The sequence below is a fragment of the Bos taurus genome, chromosome 8 (assembly GCF_002263795.3).
Source record: "Bos taurus isolate L1 Dominette 01449 registration number 42190680 breed Hereford chromosome 8, ARS-UCD2.0, whole genome shotgun sequence".
Classification (NCBI taxonomy): domain Eukaryota; kingdom Metazoa; phylum Chordata; class Mammalia; order Artiodactyla; family Bovidae; genus Bos; species Bos taurus.
The window spans coordinates 86,961,535-86,979,178 of NC_037335.1; the positions used below are offsets into that span (position 1 = coordinate 86,961,535).

Genomic DNA, 17,644 nt, shown 5'->3' on the forward strand with positions numbered 1-17,644 from the left:
GTGGAAATAGGCGGAACCTAAACCACTGCCCCTGGGGCTTCCCAGGTAGCGCTAGTGGTAAAGAACCCAGTAGGGCTAAGAGAAACGGGTTCTATCCCTGGGTCAGGCAAATCCCCTGGAGGAGGGCACCGCAACCTACTCCAGTACTCTTGCCTGGAGAATCCCATGGACAGAGGAGCCTGGCAGGCTGCAGTCCACAGCGTCGCAAAGAGTCAAGACTGGACTGAAGTCACTTCGCCCGCAGGCATGCAAATTGCTGCCTCCAGGACTGGTAAACTCTCTCCCAGGTGTTGCGCTGCCACCTAGTGGCCGCTTGGGGAGCGGCCCCGAAGGGTGTTTGTCCGGCAGCCAAGGGCTCCCCTGTCAGCCATGCTCCTGGAGGGGAGCCAAGGAGCCTACTGCCTTCCTGGCATGGTCTGGTCAGACTGCCTATGTTGACTTGATGGGATGGTCATTCCTCCCATCTTTGTCTTTCCCTTCTTTTCCTCACCTCCCATCTCTTAAAAGGGGTTCAATCCAATGAAATAACCCCCCACCCACACCCCCTTGCAGCACATGGCAAGGTTTTTGCTTGGAGAGGAGGCTTCTAAGTCTCAGAAATCACCCTGGATTTGGCCCTGGCACAGGTTGACTGAGCCCCAGCAGGTTAGGATGACACCATTAGATTCAGGAGGACCAGACCCCTAATCTTCAGTTTCAGGATTATGGCTTACTTGGGGATCTTGGTTCTGCCCTGGCACCCCTGGTTCACTAGGTCATTGTAACAGGGTGCCGAGCAGCCCAGAACGACCTCTCCAGGTTGTCACTTGGTGGCTTCAGAGCGGCTCACGCTTGTGGGATGTGGGTGTCTTCCCGAATATGAACTGCACAGAGATGCTATCCCCCTCCTGGGAGGGCCCGGAGCTGGTGCCTGTGGGCTTCTCAGACGGCTTGAGAAACAGGCCTCAGACAGGCTTGTGGGCCCAAGGGGTGGTGGACTCCGGGTGGCAGGAACCCAGGGTCCCACACCCGGTTCCCTTCCTGCCTCCTGCCCTGATCAGAGACTTCCCATCAGCTCCTCCCCAAGAAGCCCTCTGTAGAGGTGGGATGATTATCACTGGTTTAGCAGCTAAAGCAGCACCAGGGCGGAGGTGGCTTTCTCCAGGCTTTCTCCTCTCTCCTGTGAGAGAGGCAGAGGGAACTGGGGCCTGGTCCAACCTCACAAACAGGCTCTGGGTTCCTCTTCCACAATGGTCCTTCCCTAGGAGGTTCAATGCAGGAGACCCGGGTTTGATCCCTGGGTCGGGAAGATCCCTGGAGAAGGAAATGGCAAACCACTCCAGTACTCTTACCTGAAGAATCCCATGGACAGAGGATCCTGGTGGGCTGCAGTCCATGGGGTCGCAATAGTTGGACGTGACTTAGCAACTAAACCACGACTACCTGGGAGGTTGGAATTCACCTTTACTAGAGCAAAATGCTGCCTGGGATGTTTCCTCAGGTAATAGCTCTGGGGCTACTCTGGGCTGTAGAAAACCCGTGGGCTTTTTCTTCTCTCTTCAGCTTTTTAATCACTCTCTCTTTGTCTCCCACATGTAATCTCAACTCTCCAGCGCTTCTCTGTCCCTCCGGATGACAGTGGGTGGGAGGGTGACACTTGCCTTTGACCTCCAAAGTCCTTGAGCTCTTTCACTTGGGAGGGGGCTGGAGAGTGGAGGGGCTCCACCCTGAGGCCCTACAGTTCCGGGTTAGAACTGATGACCTTGGGGTTGTGATGTCCAAGGCTCTGTGGGGTCATAGGGCAAAGCCAGAACATAGGGGCTGGACTGGGCACAATCCCTCCTCAGATCTGGCTGAACAAACCCCCACAGAGAGGCCCTGATGAGAGCCAGGAAGCCGCAGCTTGTGGGGACATGGCCCTGGGCAGACCTGCCTGTCTACCGTGTCACAGTTCCCTTTTCCAGGTGGGTGAGGGTCTTGGGAAACCTCTTTCAGTGTCTTTACCTGCCTGCTGCCCACCTGGGTGGCCCATGCCCGGCACCAGGTAAACACAGTGGCTGTTTAACACCGACTATCAATGCCTGGGCACTTTCTCCAGGTAAGCCTGACCTCCCCCAGCTCCCAGCAATTCTGTGTCTCCCTGTGGCTGGCCCTGTATATGAAAAGTTGTTGGGGCCGTATGGGATGGGCTGGACATAGGGGAGCAGGGGGGAAGGAAACCTGGATTCTAGCAGAGCTCCCTCTTGTCCAGACGACTTCTGACAGCTGTCTCCCCACCACCACCACCGCCATGCCCACTGTTCTGACTGGCCAGAATTGGGGTGAAGGCTGGGGCCAGAGAAAGAATCTGTGGCCATGAACATGGGTGAAGTCTCTAGGCTGTTAAACACAGCCGTTCAGAGATCATAGTGGGGTGCCTCAGATGGTTCCCATTTCTCTGCCTGATCTGGAAGCAGGGGGGGCCTAGGTTGGGGGTAGCAGTGCCCAGCCAGGCTATTGGAGGCATGGACCCGTGGTAAAAGTATTTCTTTATGCAAATATAATCATGTCTGAAACAAAGTGTTAGTTTAGTCGTGCCCAACTCTTTGCTATCCCCATGGGTTCCGGCCTGCCAGGCTTCTCTGTCCATGGGATTCTCCAGGCAAGAATACTGGAGTGGGGTGCTGTGCCCTCCTCCAAGGGATCTTCCTGACCCTGGGATCAAACCTGGGTCTCCCACATTGCAGGCAAACTCTTTGCTATCTGGGCCATGAGTCAGCTGGATCACAGATTCTCTGAGTGAGAATATTCCTCTAAGGTCAGCATTTCTGAGCCCATGGGCCTTGCAGGGACACAGGAGCAGACACACGGGTACACAGCGATGGCAGCTGGCTTCTCAAAGGACTCTCAGGGCCCTGCGCTTTTGCTGGGGTGACATGGCCAGAGGCTGGTCTGTTGCAGGTGGGCAAGCCCATGTTACAGAAAGAGGGAGAGCCTCAGGGCAGGGACAACCAGTCCTGGTCAGCTACCTGCCCACAGATGTCCTCAGTTACACAGCACTGTGTTCTGACCCTGTGCTGGTCTGGGTGCTGGGACCCAGGGTGAGCAGGACCTGGTAGACTGGTACTGCCCTCCTGCCTGTGACCCTTTCCCCGACCCCTGCAGACTTGTGGACTCTGTGGGAACAGAGTCCGGTCTCCTCTGGCTCAGGGATCAGGAACCTGCCTAGTGCTGCAGGGAGCAGAAGGGGTCAGGCCAAGTACCCTCACAGAGAAAGTGGTGGAGTCCTGGAGACAGTCGGGCCACAGCTGTCAGCATGTGAAGTGCAGCGCCCTCTGACCCCCAGCAGTTCACACGCATGGCAGCACAGGACACGCAGGACCGGAGTCCTGGGGGCACTGGGTTATTTGGAAAGAGTCTGGAAGCAGGTGGTCCTCCGAGAAGCCGACTCTAAGGAAACGTCAGTGCAAGTGTTTATCAGCTAGAGCGTGGGTTCCACACCAGAAGTGGAGAGAGGTAGGGCCACAGCCGCCTTCCCACGGGGCTCGTGTGGCCCAGCAGAGCTGTCCCAGGAGGGCCAGACACCAGACCTGCACAGACCTGGACAGCCCACCTGGACGAGGTGATGTCCCTCGTCCCTCAGGATGTCCGCCTGTGCTAGGAAGCTTTGTGGACCCTCTGGCTGAAATGGGGCTCCTGGAAACCCAAGATATACCTCCAGGCCCTGGGCTTCCCTCTGGGACAGCTTCAGGCTCAGTCCTGGGAGCTCCTCCCTGTGGCTCCACTTGTGACCAGAGAGGGGGTCACTGTACAGCTGAAAATGGTCAGGATGGGCCTCGCTCTCTGCCCCCCTAGGACAGGGAGGCACCTCAATGACTTGCTCATGTAACCCTGTGTTCTAGTGAAGTGAAAGTGAACATGTCAGTCGCTCAGTCATGTCCGACTCTCTGCGACCCCATGGACTATAGGTCACCAGGCTCCTCTGTCCATGGAATTCTCCAGGCAAGAGTACTGAGATGGGTTGCCATTTCCTTCTCCAGGGGATCTTCCCAATCCAGGGATTGAAGCTGGGTCTCCCGCATTGCGGGCAGATTCTTTACTGTCTGAGCCACGGGGGAAGTGAAAGTGACACAATTTGACCCCAGTGCCTGAGACTGTGGTCTCCCTTCTGGGCCTTCCCAGTGTATCCATACTTGTCTATTCTTACAAGCGGTTCCCAGGCTGCACCGGATTCAGGCCCCACAGAACTAGAAGTGCTTCTGCTCCCCCCGCCCCGCCCCAAACACCTTGGGAGCCTGTTCCTCCTGGAGACCACACATCAGACTTACCCACCGGCCTTTAAACATTGTCAACACCCAGGCCACAGCCCAGACCCAAGGAGACCAGCACCGCATACCCCTGCAGGCAAGTCTGGAGGGCAGCAAGTCAACCACCAGAGCCCGGGCCCCTTGTTACTCTGCATGGGGCCCCATGAGCCTCACCTGGGAGCTGGGAGGCATGAAGTGTGCTTTCCCAGTCCCATTGCTTCAGAATCTGCTTTTCAACCAGATCTGTGTGATCCATGAGCCTGGGAAGGCACTGAGAAGGGTGACTGGGAGCCATTTGGTCCCCTCTCGGGTCTCCCTGGCACTCATTCCGCTCCACAGAGAGAAAGGGCGCCTAGTGCGGGCAAGGCCGCCGGACCCTGGGTTTCCCTGAGGATGCTCGTGGTCGTTTCCTGGAACCGTTGTACAAAGCACTGCGGACTGAGCACCTTAAACAACAGAAACATACTGCCTCACAGCCCTGGTGGCTGGAAGTTCAAGATCAAACCATGGGCTGGGATGGTTCATTCTAAGACTGTGAGGGAAGGATCTGCTCCAGGCCTCTCTCCTTGGCCTGGAAAAGACTGTCTTCAGGTTCACAAGTCATCTCCTGGTGTGCATGTCTCTCTGTCCAATTTCCTGTTTTATAAGGACAAAGTAATGTTGGACCAGGGCCCACCCACATGACCTCATCTTACCTGAAAGTGGAAAGTAAAGTGAAAGTTGCTCAGTTGTGTCTGACTCTTTGACTCAGAGAGCCCGCCAGGCTCCTCTGTTCCATGGGATTCTCCAAGCAAGAATACTGGAGTAAGCCATTCTCTTCTCTGGAGGGTCTTCCTGACCCAGGAATCGATCTCTGGTATTCTGCATTGCAGGTGGATTCTTTACTGTCTGAGCCACCAGGAAAGCTGCATCTTACCTAAATCATGTGCAAAGACCCTCATCTGTCAGTAAGATCGTGCTCACAGGTACTGGGCTAGTATTTCAGCATCTTGTTGGGGACACAGCTCAACCACATCTTTCCAAGAGTGTCTCAGGGCGAGGTCGGTGCTGCAGCCTCCTCCTAACTGGCTAGAGCCACCCTCAGCCAAAGGAAACACAGCAAGTCCCTTAGAAGGCCCAGCCTGGCTTCGGCTGCCCCTGTCATCTTCAGAAAGACACGGCATGGGCTTGGGGCCCATCTCTGAACTATGGGGTCGGTCAGCTAGAATCTCTCTGTGCTGGGAGTGAGGTTCTGGTTGGACTCCAGTGGGGACCCAGCTATTTCCAGGCTCTTGAGATGAACCAGTGAGCACAGTGACAGAAGAGTCCATCTGCACAGTGTTATAGGCTGAGTCATGTTCCCCAAATCCATGTTAAAATCCTAAAGAAGGGAAAATTTGGTCTCAAAGACAGATGTTCACAGAAGGACTAACACGTTTTTCAGGGAGAAAACAGCTGTCTGCAAGCCAAAGAGAGAGGCCTCAGGAGAAACCAACCCTGCTGATGCCTTGACCTTGACCTTCCAGCCTCTAGGACTGTGAGGCGAGAGATGTCTGCTATATAAGTTGCCCTGTGTTTGGTGCTTTGTTATGGCAGCTCTGGGACACTGCCGCACCCAGGGATGCTGACCTGGGGAGGACTCTAAGCTGCTGGCTTCAGACAATGGTTGGGCACAGGGAAGAGCATGTAAAACATGCTTTCTGGGGAAGGGCCTGATGGCCACACGCAGCTCCAGACATACACCTAGGTGTGCAGGCAGATGCAGCAGGCATAGTCTGAAGAACCTGACTTTGTTCTTGTCCCGTGAGACATGGGCCAGGAACAGTCCTGCTGGGCCTTGGTGTCTGCATCGATTCAGGGCAGGCTGCCCTGCCAGGGATCACAAAGTCTGTTGGAGCTACACGTGAGATCCCAGGATGCTCAGCAGTAAGGTGGGGGCATTCACAGATGCCGGGGATCAGGACGTTTCCATCTTCTTTATGAATCTAGCCTTGGTTTCATCCACAGATGGTGTGATCTTGGGAAAAGGAAGCAGAGAATGTGGGGGCCAGGGGGACCCTGATGATGTCCCGAAAGGGCTGAGCTCCAGGGGACCCAGGTTGGGGGTGCAGAGCAGGTGGTAAGCATCCAGGCAGAACTCAGAGTGTGGTCCTGGAAGGTGACTTCTCTCCTCTTTTTAGGCACTGTCCATCCACCCCCACTTACACCATCTACACCCTCCAGGATAAACATAAAAGATATTTAGTCCCCCTGTTTGAGGGAGTTATTCAGCCAAGCCTTCCAGGTTGCGGGTCTCCACCAGGATGTGTGTACGGGAATGGCTCAGACTGACATCACCATGGATTTTGCTCATTGCTGGGCATCCTGCAACTCATCTGGGACACAGGTGCTGGCTGTGCTTTTGAGGCTGAGGTCCCCAGATTCTTTTCCTGGATGAGGCCTGAACCTCACAGTTTCCTCCAAGTCACCCTCTGCTGATTGATGACAGCTCCTGACACCTTCTCAGGCCCCCTGACACCCTATCGTCCTATTTGTGAGACTCTGCAGACAGAGAGGCAGTGAAGGAGGCAGTTCAGTTCCTAGGCTGTTTGCCAATTTGCTGGCCAACACCGACAAGCTGATCATGACACTTACTTCTTCATGCCACAGATTTCTCAGTTCTTTCGTGAAAAGTTGGAACCCAAATCACAGGGAAGTGATGAGGTTTAACAGTCAAAACCACCAAGTCAGATTTCTATCAGTCAAGGGAATTCAAGACCTTCGCTTTTCAATGAGATGCTTTGCAATTGCCGGGGCCCCTTAGAGAACTGTCCTGGTGGGTGTTCAATGACCCATCATAGAGAACGTTGGTCAATGCCACTTGGCCTTCATTGAAGAAGCCCAACCTCCTGGAACTCAGGTGGGGCTCTGACTTGAACTTCCTGTCCCAGGGCGCCAAATGGTTCCAAGTCGCCCAAGTTAGAGCCCTGATACAGAGGAGCACCAGTGATGGGCCACACAAAGGGGATGGGTTGCTCTGTTAAGTATTATCCATGCCTTGGCCCCTGAAGCTCCACTCCAGATGAGTGGAGTATTGCTGTGGGAACGCTGTAGAGAATGCAGCCTGGACACCAGCATTTTTAAGGTTCCAGCTGACTCTACTGTGCAGTCAGGCCTAGGACCCAGTGGTATTGGATGAAGACATCTGGGTTGGCCTCTTTTGGGCAGCTCTTTTCTGAGTCAGGAACTTCCCATTTGTAAAATGAGGAATCAGTGATCATAATCATCTCAAAAGTTGATTGTTTTTAGACTAAAAATAGAAGATGTACCTCAAAAGGCTTTGCAAGCTACATTATGCAAATGAAGCTTCTATTACAGAGTGCTCAAAAATGACACCACACACATTTGCTAGTCTACCAAAGCAAGCTGAACCAGGTGTGTGTGAGCGATGTTCTGGGCATTCATACTTTGCTTGATTTTTTAAAAATCGATTTTAAAGCCCTGTGCGTGCTGGTTGTCCCAGTGGTCAAAGGTGCAGGCCATGGGTTGCCAGAAGGCATCAAGTGGGAGTTCTTTCCTCTGACCCACGTGTGTTCACCGGGCATGATCCAAAAGCTGTATGTCACTTTCAAGTGGCATGGATGAGTGGGCTAACTTTGTTTTCTCTCCCGGTGAAGTCTCTAAGAATCAACAGTGGCTTGAGGCTTCAACCGAGGCTGAGGAAGGGTCCTTGCCCCTGTTAGCCATGCAGGGAATTGTCTTTGAGACAACCTGGGACTTGGCTAGCTTCCAAGTGCCGTGCAAGCCCACTCTACCAGTGGGCTGGTTCCTCAGGGGCAGGGGGACAAGGAGTCACAGCAAAAGCCTAAGTTCCACTGAGGATGCACCTGCAGGTGTGGAAAGGGTGCCATGTGCTCTCAGTAGCCCTGCCTCTCTGCTGAATGGGGCTCCCCAGCACCCACGCCACCCTCTCACTGCAGAGCAGCAGGCGAGTCTCTGTGCAGTGCAGGCAAAGCAGCTTTTCTTGTGCACTGAGACATTAGGCTCTTATAAAAATATCAATAACATGCCCTTGGTCCATGCTGCTAAGTGGGGGAAACCAGTTCTGCACACTGAGAACTGAAGTGGGGAAAGCAATGATCAGGTTGTTAACAATGAACAGTTATTTTTGTTGAGAAGAGTATTAAAAGTATAAGAAAGTCTGCATATGACCCTGCAATCCCACTCCTGGACACATATCCAGAGAAAAACATGATCTGAAAGGATACATACACCTCAGTGTTCATTTCAACACTATTTATAATAGCCCAAACATGGAAGCAACCTAAATGTCCATCAACAGAGGAATGGATAAAGTAGATGTGGTACATACATTCAATGGAATACTACTCAGCCATTAAAAAGAATGAAATAATGCCACTTTCAGCAACATGGATGGACCTAGAGATTGTCATACTGAGTGAAGAAAGTCAGAGAAGGAGAAATAGCATGTGTCATCCCTTGTGTGTGGAATCTAAAAAGAAATGATACAAACAAATTTATTTACAAAGCAAAAACAGACTCATAGACTTAGAGAACAAACTTACAATTGCCAGGGGGAAGGATGTGGGGAAGGGATAGTTAGGGAGTCTGGGATCCATGTGTACACATTGCTATACTAAAATGGATAAACAGCAAGGACCTACTATATACCACAGGGAACTCTGCTCAATGTTATGCAGCAGCCTGGATGAGAGGGGTGTTTGGGAGAGAATGAATACATGTATGTGTATGGCTGAGTCCCTTTGCTGTCCACTGAAACAATCACAACATTGTTATTCAGCTATATTCCAATAAAAAGTGAAAAGTTTTTTTTTTTCTTTCTTTTTTTAAGTACAAGCAGATCTGAAAAAAAGGAAAAAAGCTGAACACCTGTTTGACACAGCTTCACACACACACTCACACAGAATCCCTGGGGAACATTACAACAGAATACAGGCCCCATGAGCCAATTTTGGACTCTGTGTTTTAAAATTATGACATACAGAAGTAGGGTTTTGGAGTAGAAGGAACTCACCGGCACTTTAAGGCGAACCCTCACCTTAAATGAGAAAGCAGACTGGGGGACATGATGACTTAGTGCCCAAGAATGAAGCATAGGAAAGATACAGAAAAATCTCATTGCAGGACATTCAGGAGCAGACATCGTACTGACTTGAATGTCCCAGATGGAACAAATGTCTAAATGTTCTGATTGCAGAGCAAATCATTTGCCATGGCTCTCTGCTGTGCTGTGCTTTAGCTGGGCAGCCCTTTTCTTGGGAGCAATCACCTCCGCTCAATTCTGTCTGTCTCGGAAGGTTGGCTTCATCTCTGAGCCGAGTGGAGTCTGCTCAGGTCCTGATGTCCTGAAACAGATTGTGTATTTAGGTCACCTTCTTTCTGTCTGGTTTTCCTGCCTTGTACATAATCGCTTGAGGTAAAGGGAGAGATAAGTGGGTTTGGCTTCATCAAGCATCCTGTTTATTTTCTTCAGGGTTGAATGTTGACAGAAGCAAGAGGAGGAGGGGGAAGGTGGCGAAATGGGGGCTTACTGGGCAGCTCATGTGCCTTTGTTCTGGTGGGTGCTGGGGGGCAGCACACTGCTATGTAAGGTTGCCCACTGGGCACCTGGGCAGGCAGAAAGCTCCCTGGCCTCCCTGGGAACACATCCAGTACCCAGAGGTCATGCTCTCCAGGGTGACTTCAGGATGAGAGATGCCACTCCTGATGTTCTCCAAGCATCACCAGGTACATCACGCAATCAAAAACTGCTTCCTGCGCAGAGAATGCAGGTAACTCGCCTACTCTGGTGAAAATCATTTTCTTTCTGGCCCAAGGCCCCTGAGAAGGGCTTGAACTTACCAAAATGGTTTTCTTGATCAATAATCTTTCCTTCCTTTCCTCACCTGCTCACTGCCTATGATGCTGACGCCTCTACCCTGCCCCCCATGTCAGGGAAGAAGGGACTTGAGCAGCTGTTCACAGGCCATGAGTATTTACAGCATCATCTTCCAAACAGCTTTGACAACCTTGGTGGTTTATAGAAAATTCATGATGTCATTACTTCATATGTGCTGTGGAGAATAAACAGCAGCTAGACACTGGCTCTTTACTTTTATGAATGAGAAAGAGTTGTTTGTGAACAATATTCATTTTCCACTCACTGTTCCACAGCTGAATGGTAGTCATGGAAAACTGAGTCATTCAAAGACCTCAAAGACTGCAAAGGCATCAAGTCTCATGACTCATGGCTTTGGTAAAATAATGCCTAGCTGAAAAAATAGCTCCTGGAAATGGCCTCAGTTGAGTGGCATGTGGGCTGAGAGCATCGCTTGGTCAGCGAATACCCCATAGGAGGGCAGTGACTGGCAGTGCCAGTCTGGTGAGATCACGAGTTCAAACAGGCACAGATGGGCCAAATCACAGCTCAGGATGTGCTGGCTATCCAGGTGGATGCTTGCTGGACTTGGGGTAGTGGCTCTGGGAATGTGTTCTTTCTTTCTTACATTTTTTGGCCACACTGTGTGGCATGTGGAATCTTAGTTCCCTGACCAGGGATTGAACCTGTGTCCCCTGCAGTGCAAGTGCAGAGTCTTAATCATTGGACTGCTAGGAAAGTCCATGTTCTTTCTTAATGTAGGTTAATATTGTAAAACTACAAAACAATAAGTGGTCTTAAAAAGAGTTCTATGTGATGAAACATCAAGTTATATGCCCTGCGCCCTCCTTCTGTATGAAAATGTCATCGTTTGATTTCTTTTTCTTCAAAGGAAAGAGTGATTATATGTGTCCTGGCATTGTGTGTGTGTGAATGAGAGAGAGAGAGAATATGGTGTATAAATAACCCACATTTGAGAACAGGATGGGGCTAGTTTTTCAGCAATAAATACATGGTAACTGCTTCCTTGAGCTTCCCTGGTAAAGTGGTCAGTGGTAAAGAATCCATCTGCCAACACAGTAGACACGGGTTCAGTCCTTGGGTCAGGAAGACCCCCTGGAGAAAGTCATGGCAACCCACTCCAGTATTCTTGCCTGGAGAATCCCATGGACAGAGGCACCGAGGGGGCTACAGTTCATAGGGTCACACAAGAGTCAGACATGACTTAACAATTAGACAACAACAGCTTCCCTGGCTGATTTCAGGGACAGAATCACCTTCCCACAAACACACTGCATCTGCTGTAGAGATCCCTCCCTCTTGAGTGTTAAGTGTGGTGTTTCCCAGTCTGTGAGGAGCACCAGCTCCGTCTTGCTAGTAGTCCTTGAGCACAATGATGGCTCTATGGTTAAAGAAGTCAGGAAAATGATGAGCTAGAAAAAAATGTGTGAAAAGTTCTTTGCTGCGCTATTCCTTGAACCTTGGGCTAAGGGGACACTGGGATTCTTATGTGGAAATGCTCCTAGCCATGCTATTTGACCAGGGAACTGCTGCGTGCACAGGACAGCTTTGTCTCCAGACTCATATTTGTAGGGAAGACATTTGTGAGCTGTTTATTGGGCTTCTCTTTGGGTGATGGCAGGGAGAAGGAGAAGGGGTAGGGCTTGAGTGCTTGAGTGCACTTTGCCTTTGCTGGGCTTCCAGTGCCTGAAAAAGGCCATGATTGAAGAGGACTGGTTTTCCCTAAAGGTTTGGATGAATTCCATCCTGAGGCTACAAGCCAATGTCCAGAAGGAAGCAATTACTGCCTAAAGTGGGAAATGCCGGCATCGTTTGTCCTGAATTAAGATCTCATTCTGGCTCTCTCAGGTATTTTTATTTTTCTGAAAATCAGCTGTATGTTTCAGAAGCTGGGAGCCATCGCCACTCCTGGCCTTCAGTTCAGTTGGTGGGCAGTTCAGGATCACATGAGGAGTTGTCATTTCCTTCTATCAGGTGGTCACTGGGTATGTTTCTTTATAGTAATCACAGGACTTTCCATAAAGGGGGTTACTTCTCAGGCTCCTCAGTTTGGCCTGTGTGGGGGCGATGGGGAAAATGCCTTCTCTTTCTCAAGTCGACAGTTTCAGTGGAACTCGTGAGTGGACAAGAAGTCACCCCAGCTTACAGGAAGGCGGCTGTTCTCTGCCAACCCCTTTCCCTTGGGCCCCAGCAACTCTCATCCTAACTGCAGCTCGGGACAAAGTCTAACAGGCGCTTTTTCTGAAGTGAGAAAGTGTTTATTAACTGGTTTTGAAGTCTCTTCCTGCCTTTGGAAGGTCAAGCCACAGGTCTTAAAATCTCTTTCAGCCCAAGCTCAGTTTGGTGATAAAGCCACTTCACGTCACCGTTTCCAGTGGTCACAAACATGTGATTGCTTGGGTTCTGCTTCCTCACAGTGATCACAAACGGGATTGCTAGTTTTCTACTCTCTCCCTGAGCTTGAAGAAGTCATTTCCTGCGCCATCACTCAGCGCCACCTGCTGGCCGGCAGAATTCCTACAGGCCAGGTGCTGCGGTGACCCGGGCATTTTTAGAATATGCAGCCCCGCCCCCGATCCCGCCTCTGCGCCTAGCACTTAAGTGTGCCAGGGCAGTCAGTGGGTAACCCTCAGCTGCAGTTTTGCACATCAGGAGGCTGAGTTTGTATGACTCCCCCAAGGTTAGTGCTGGAGACCACCTGTCATGCTCTGCTTCGGGGCAACCCGCCAAGGGGCTGTTTGGCGGTCTGTGTTGTTCCTGTCCTGGGGCCGTCTTGACCTCAGGGCTCACCAAGGGAGAGTGAGGCCAGTCAACCCAGGTCTCCTTCAAACCTCTGCCTGCCAGGAGCCGGAGAAATTCTAGTGGGCCTGGAGGGAGGCTGGCAGCCAGGAGAGACTCTGGTACTTGACCCTGGCATAGAGCAGGTAGAAGAGAGATGACGAGCCACCATTATATCTCCCACGGCAGGATGTCTGCCTTACACTTGCACTGAATTCCAATGAAGTGGTCGTTTGCAATAAGGTTCAGTGTATATGTGTGGCATGTGTGTTTATGAGGTATGTTATGTGCAAGGTATGTGTCTATGTGATGGCCATGCATGTGTGTGTAACCTCCTTTAAAAACAGGAATGGGCTTCTTTCCTTGTCACCCCCAGTGCTCCCTAAGCTATGTGTACAGAGAAAGGGAAAGTTCACACCCACAGCCCTGCTCTGGCCCCTTTTGGGATTTCTGTCTTGTCGGCCCACATCCCATTAGGGTACATTGTGAGCTGCAAGGCTCTTGCTGGGCAGACCCCTGCCCGTGAACAGAGGAGCTCAGTGGCTTAGGGCCCTCATTAATAGGCCTTTCCCTTCTGTGCATGGCAGAAACTTCCAGATCCACTCCCACCGCCTGCAAACATCCACCATTTTAGACCATGGCTGGGGACTTAACATTGTTTTTAAGCACGCCGCACGTTGGACATGCTGTTCGACAGTGTATTTGACAGTATACCTGTCCTATTTGGGGCTTCCCAGGTGGTGCTGGTGCTAAAGAACCCACCTTTCAGTGCAGGAGGTGTAAGAGACACAGGTTCGACCCCAGGATTGGGAAGATCCCCTAGAGGAGGAAATGGCAACCCACTCCAGTATTCTTGCCTGGGAAATCCCACTGAGAGAGAAGCCTGGCGGGCTATAGTCCCTAGGGTCACAAAGAGTCGGACATGACTGAGTGACCGAGCACACCTATCATATTTTAATTACATCCATGCAACTCATCACAAAGCTCATTTAAATGTTTTATTAAAAATTACAGTTGAAAAAAAGTCCAGTGACAAAAGATTGCTCTTCTGAAATGAATGGAGAATACGACGCCCAGATTAACTGGTCAGCTGTGCTCCTTGGGAGGCTGGATGCCTGACAATCCAGCAGTCTGCCCCACATGTGAAAACCCAGGTGGGGTTCTGTAGTCATCGGTTGGGAGTAGATGTGAAGTCACCATCCAGTGGCAAAGGCAAGGCTGATACCAGCAATTGCAGGGAAAGAACAGGTTCAGACAAAAAGCATTTATTATTTTAACCACAGAATGAATTATGTTTCTTTTACAAAAACTTTTGGTCCCACTGAGGAACAAGGTGTTTGTGGCATCAGCAGACAATTGATGCCGGCCAGGGCAATGTGTCCATCATGCTGTCCTTTTGTTCCTGTTAAACGTGGACTGAAAGGTGAAGGCACGTGGAGTGAGCCCATATCAGGGTAAAGATGCGCTCAGAACCATCAGAAGGGCAGTGTGCATGTGAAAGCCCAGCCCAGGCCAGATGCCCCAGAGGAGGCTCTAACCTTCCAAATTTTGCTCATTTACATCACAAATCCCTCTTCTACAAGGTTGCCTCTCCCTGTGTCCCCTCCTCTGTGACCCCAGGGGAAAGGAGAGTTATCCATAACACAGGACACAGTTTTCACTAGATAAGATATGGACATTGGCCACAGGGGGAATTCTACACTCAGGTCTCTCTCCACTGGGGGCGAAGCAGAGGACAGAGCGGGAGGGGGAAGCACTGGCTGCCTCCCAGGCTGGGTTTCTCTTGCCCACTAGCATTCTAGATGGTCTTCCTCCCCGGACTCCGGGGAGGGGTGAGGAGATGCTAGGCAGTGGACAATCCCACCAGAAAGAAGGAAAGAGCTCCGCACACTTACTACATGCACGTCCCTTATTCCTGTATGCATGTGGCCTCAGCTCAGACACACTTTAGGGCTGAAGAAGGACCCTGGGAGTCCAGCAGTGTGTATGGATGGCCTCTTTCTTAGATGCCATCCTCGCTTTATCCACATCTTCCTCTGATAACTCTACACAGCCTGACCATCTTTATAATTTCAGTGTGCTGTGCATTGAGTATCTGCTCAGCACACAGGGATCCTCTCTTTAACACAGTGAATAAACCACGAGGTGGCACGATTCCAAAAAGCATGGGCAGGTTCTGAAAGTTTCTTAACACAAGTTCCACCAGGGGAGTCATGTCTTTGCCTGGCTAAGCTGGGGTGCTGACTGCTGCCTTTCTCTGTTTCCAGCTCCCCTGTTAGGAAGTGGGGCCTCCTCCTCTGGCCATCAGCTGGATGTAGATGCAACTGATGATGAGATGGTCTGAGTTTATGTGTCTTGACAGACCTAAGAAGGATGGCCAATTAACACCTACCATCAAGGGCTACAGCAAACCTGATATCAATGAGCTGATGCCCTACATATGATCAAACAATAGTCAGGATTAACAAGAAGTAGGGGACTAGAAAAGATTTCCTGGGTCTTGTAGCTTCAACTGAAAATCATACTCAATGAGGCTTACTTGTGGGCAGGGCAGGGTCTTTGGCTTTATTTTGAATTAATACTTGCTTCAGAAACTTATCTTTAGATGGCCTTGGCCAACAGGTTGTCCCTTACCATGAATACAGAGAAAGTCAGGGAATTCCAGCTGCAGAAGAGGAAGCTTGGCTAAGCAGACAGCAGCCCGCAGCACCCTGCTGTTTGTCCTTGGTCAGACCTGAGATGATGGGCACCTTCTCCTCTACTGGATCTTTACAAAAAACCTTCTTTATTAGTCTTCAGTCAAGTACAGCCTTCTGAGAGTCTGAAGGAGAGAGGCTTTTGCGGGGAGAGTAGGCCAAGCCAATTCATTCTAACAGGCCCTGTTTTCCACGTAGACCCAAACTTTCTGCCTCAGAACACACAGAGCAAAAGCAGATTTTCCCTGAACTGGGCTACAGGCTTAGAAATAGCACTGATGCAGCCTGATTTTTGTTTGTTTTTAAGCCTCAAAGCACTTTTATTGGGGAAAGTTTTTCAGTGGCAGGACTCAGTCTCAGGACCTGTCAGAGCCATGTTTTAGAGGCAGTCAAACCCCTTCTCCTCTCCTTTCCCTCCCTGGCAGGTGTCACAAGCCAAAGGCGTCCTCCAGAAATTGCAGCCAAGGTGGGCAAGAAGGCTCAGCACGCCGTGGTGATGCTTGGTGTTCAAATGCAACCCAGGAGCCTGAGAACTGGAAAATGAGAAAGGAATTTGCAAACAAATCCTGCAAACAACGTGCCACACGGACAAGAAACGCACACGGATCCATAGGTTCCTTAGTCCTGCTGCCTGTCTGTCTGTCTTCCCACCGCTTCTCTGGGACGGGTTTACTTTGTGGAGGGTGTGTTCCAGGACAGGCTTTGGGGGAACAACAGTCATGGACACAGTCCACCTGAGCCGTCTCTCCCAGTGGGCAGAGGGAGATGAAGGCTCAAAATTAACGCACTAGAAAAGTCTTCCCGCAGCCGCTCATCTTCTGAAAGAAGGCGTGGGAGCCTTTAGTTAACCACGTCGTAGTAGTAATTGCGCAGCCGCAGTTCCACAGCTACGAATCCAGGCCTGTTCTCCACGCTGCAAAGGGAAGAGAGGTATTACTGTTTGTTATCAATGCTTGTGAAAAAGCGCTGATCACAGCTGGGGCCTTTGCAGGCCAAGTGCGAGTGGAGTGGAAGCGCCCTCTGCTGGCTTCCTCAGGAACCCGCAGTCACAGCACACCCCTTCTCTGGGCTCAGGTGACCAGAAGTCTCTGGGGAGCAGTGTCAGGCCCACCCTAGACCCACAGAACTAACCTGCATACAACAGAGTACCCAGGTGACTCCTGTCCACATAAGGTGGGAAAGTTTTGTACTCAGAGTCAGGATCTTTAAACCCCACTTTCAGAGATGGTCTCTTTATGATCTAGCAAAACAGAATGCATCTGAAAATACTTAGTTGATCAGTGTGCTGTAGATATACATTTAACACTTAGCTCCTAATCTTTTTAAGACAAAAATGTGGGCACAATTTAAGGTTGTGCCCCAGTAGATGGCTCTAGATTTTCTGAAAACATGCTGCTATTACACACCGTAATGTGGCAAGGTCTTACTTTTGTCACTGTTAGCAGGTGAGGCGATGGTGTATGCAAACCATGGGTAAACGTTTTTAACAATCTGCAGCCTCTAAACAAACATTTATAGGCATCTCTGTTTCCTCTAACATGGGCATACTGAACAGGATCAGCTGAAAGCAAGTATTTCTTAAAACTCTGAGAATATGTCCTTGCTTGGAAGTTATTTTATTTTGCAAGATTTTTGGCAATATTGCAAGTGGGTAAAATTGCCTAGTAAGTGACACAGAACTTGAGGTTAAACTGCATACACTGTCCACATTCAACCTTTTTGACCAACAACAGCTGCAACTTCACTTGGTTCAGTCTAGATATGAGAGAATAGCCAGGCACCCCACATGGGGACCAAAAATCACTCACTCACTGTTGTAAGAGCAGTGGTTTCTACAGAACCAAAATGGGCTGTTCTAGCAAATGGCATCAAAATAAATGGTTGCACTCATGGTTTTCATTTGCACTTATGGTTTTCAAGAGCAAGCAATAAAGCTGCTTGAAGTATGTCATCTGTGGTCATGGTTAGAGACAAAAGCTTCCTCTGTCTCACTGTGGGAAGATGTGTCTCCAGCCACCAAGGTGTGT

General features: G+C 50.5%; 1 protein-coding gene across 5 annotated transcripts in view; it reads right to left on the minus strand.

Annotated features, from left to right (window-relative positions):
* Window positions 1-13,905: 13,905 nt before the first annotated feature.
* The window catches only part of SYK (spleen associated tyrosine kinase), a 108,046-nt gene continuing 104,307 nt past the window's right edge, over window positions 13,906-17,644 (minus strand). For 4 of the 5 annotated variants that reach the window (XM_005210435.5, XM_059889078.1, XM_059889080.1 and 1 more), the window contains one exon: window positions 13,906-16,530. In XM_005210435.5, coding sequence (XP_005210492.1) covers window positions 16,458-16,530 — 73 coding nt within the window. In that variant the 3' untranslated portion in view covers window positions 13,906-16,457. The remainder of the gene's footprint in view (window positions 16,531-17,644) is intronic. The other variant, NM_001037465.2, reaches the window with a different exon arrangement.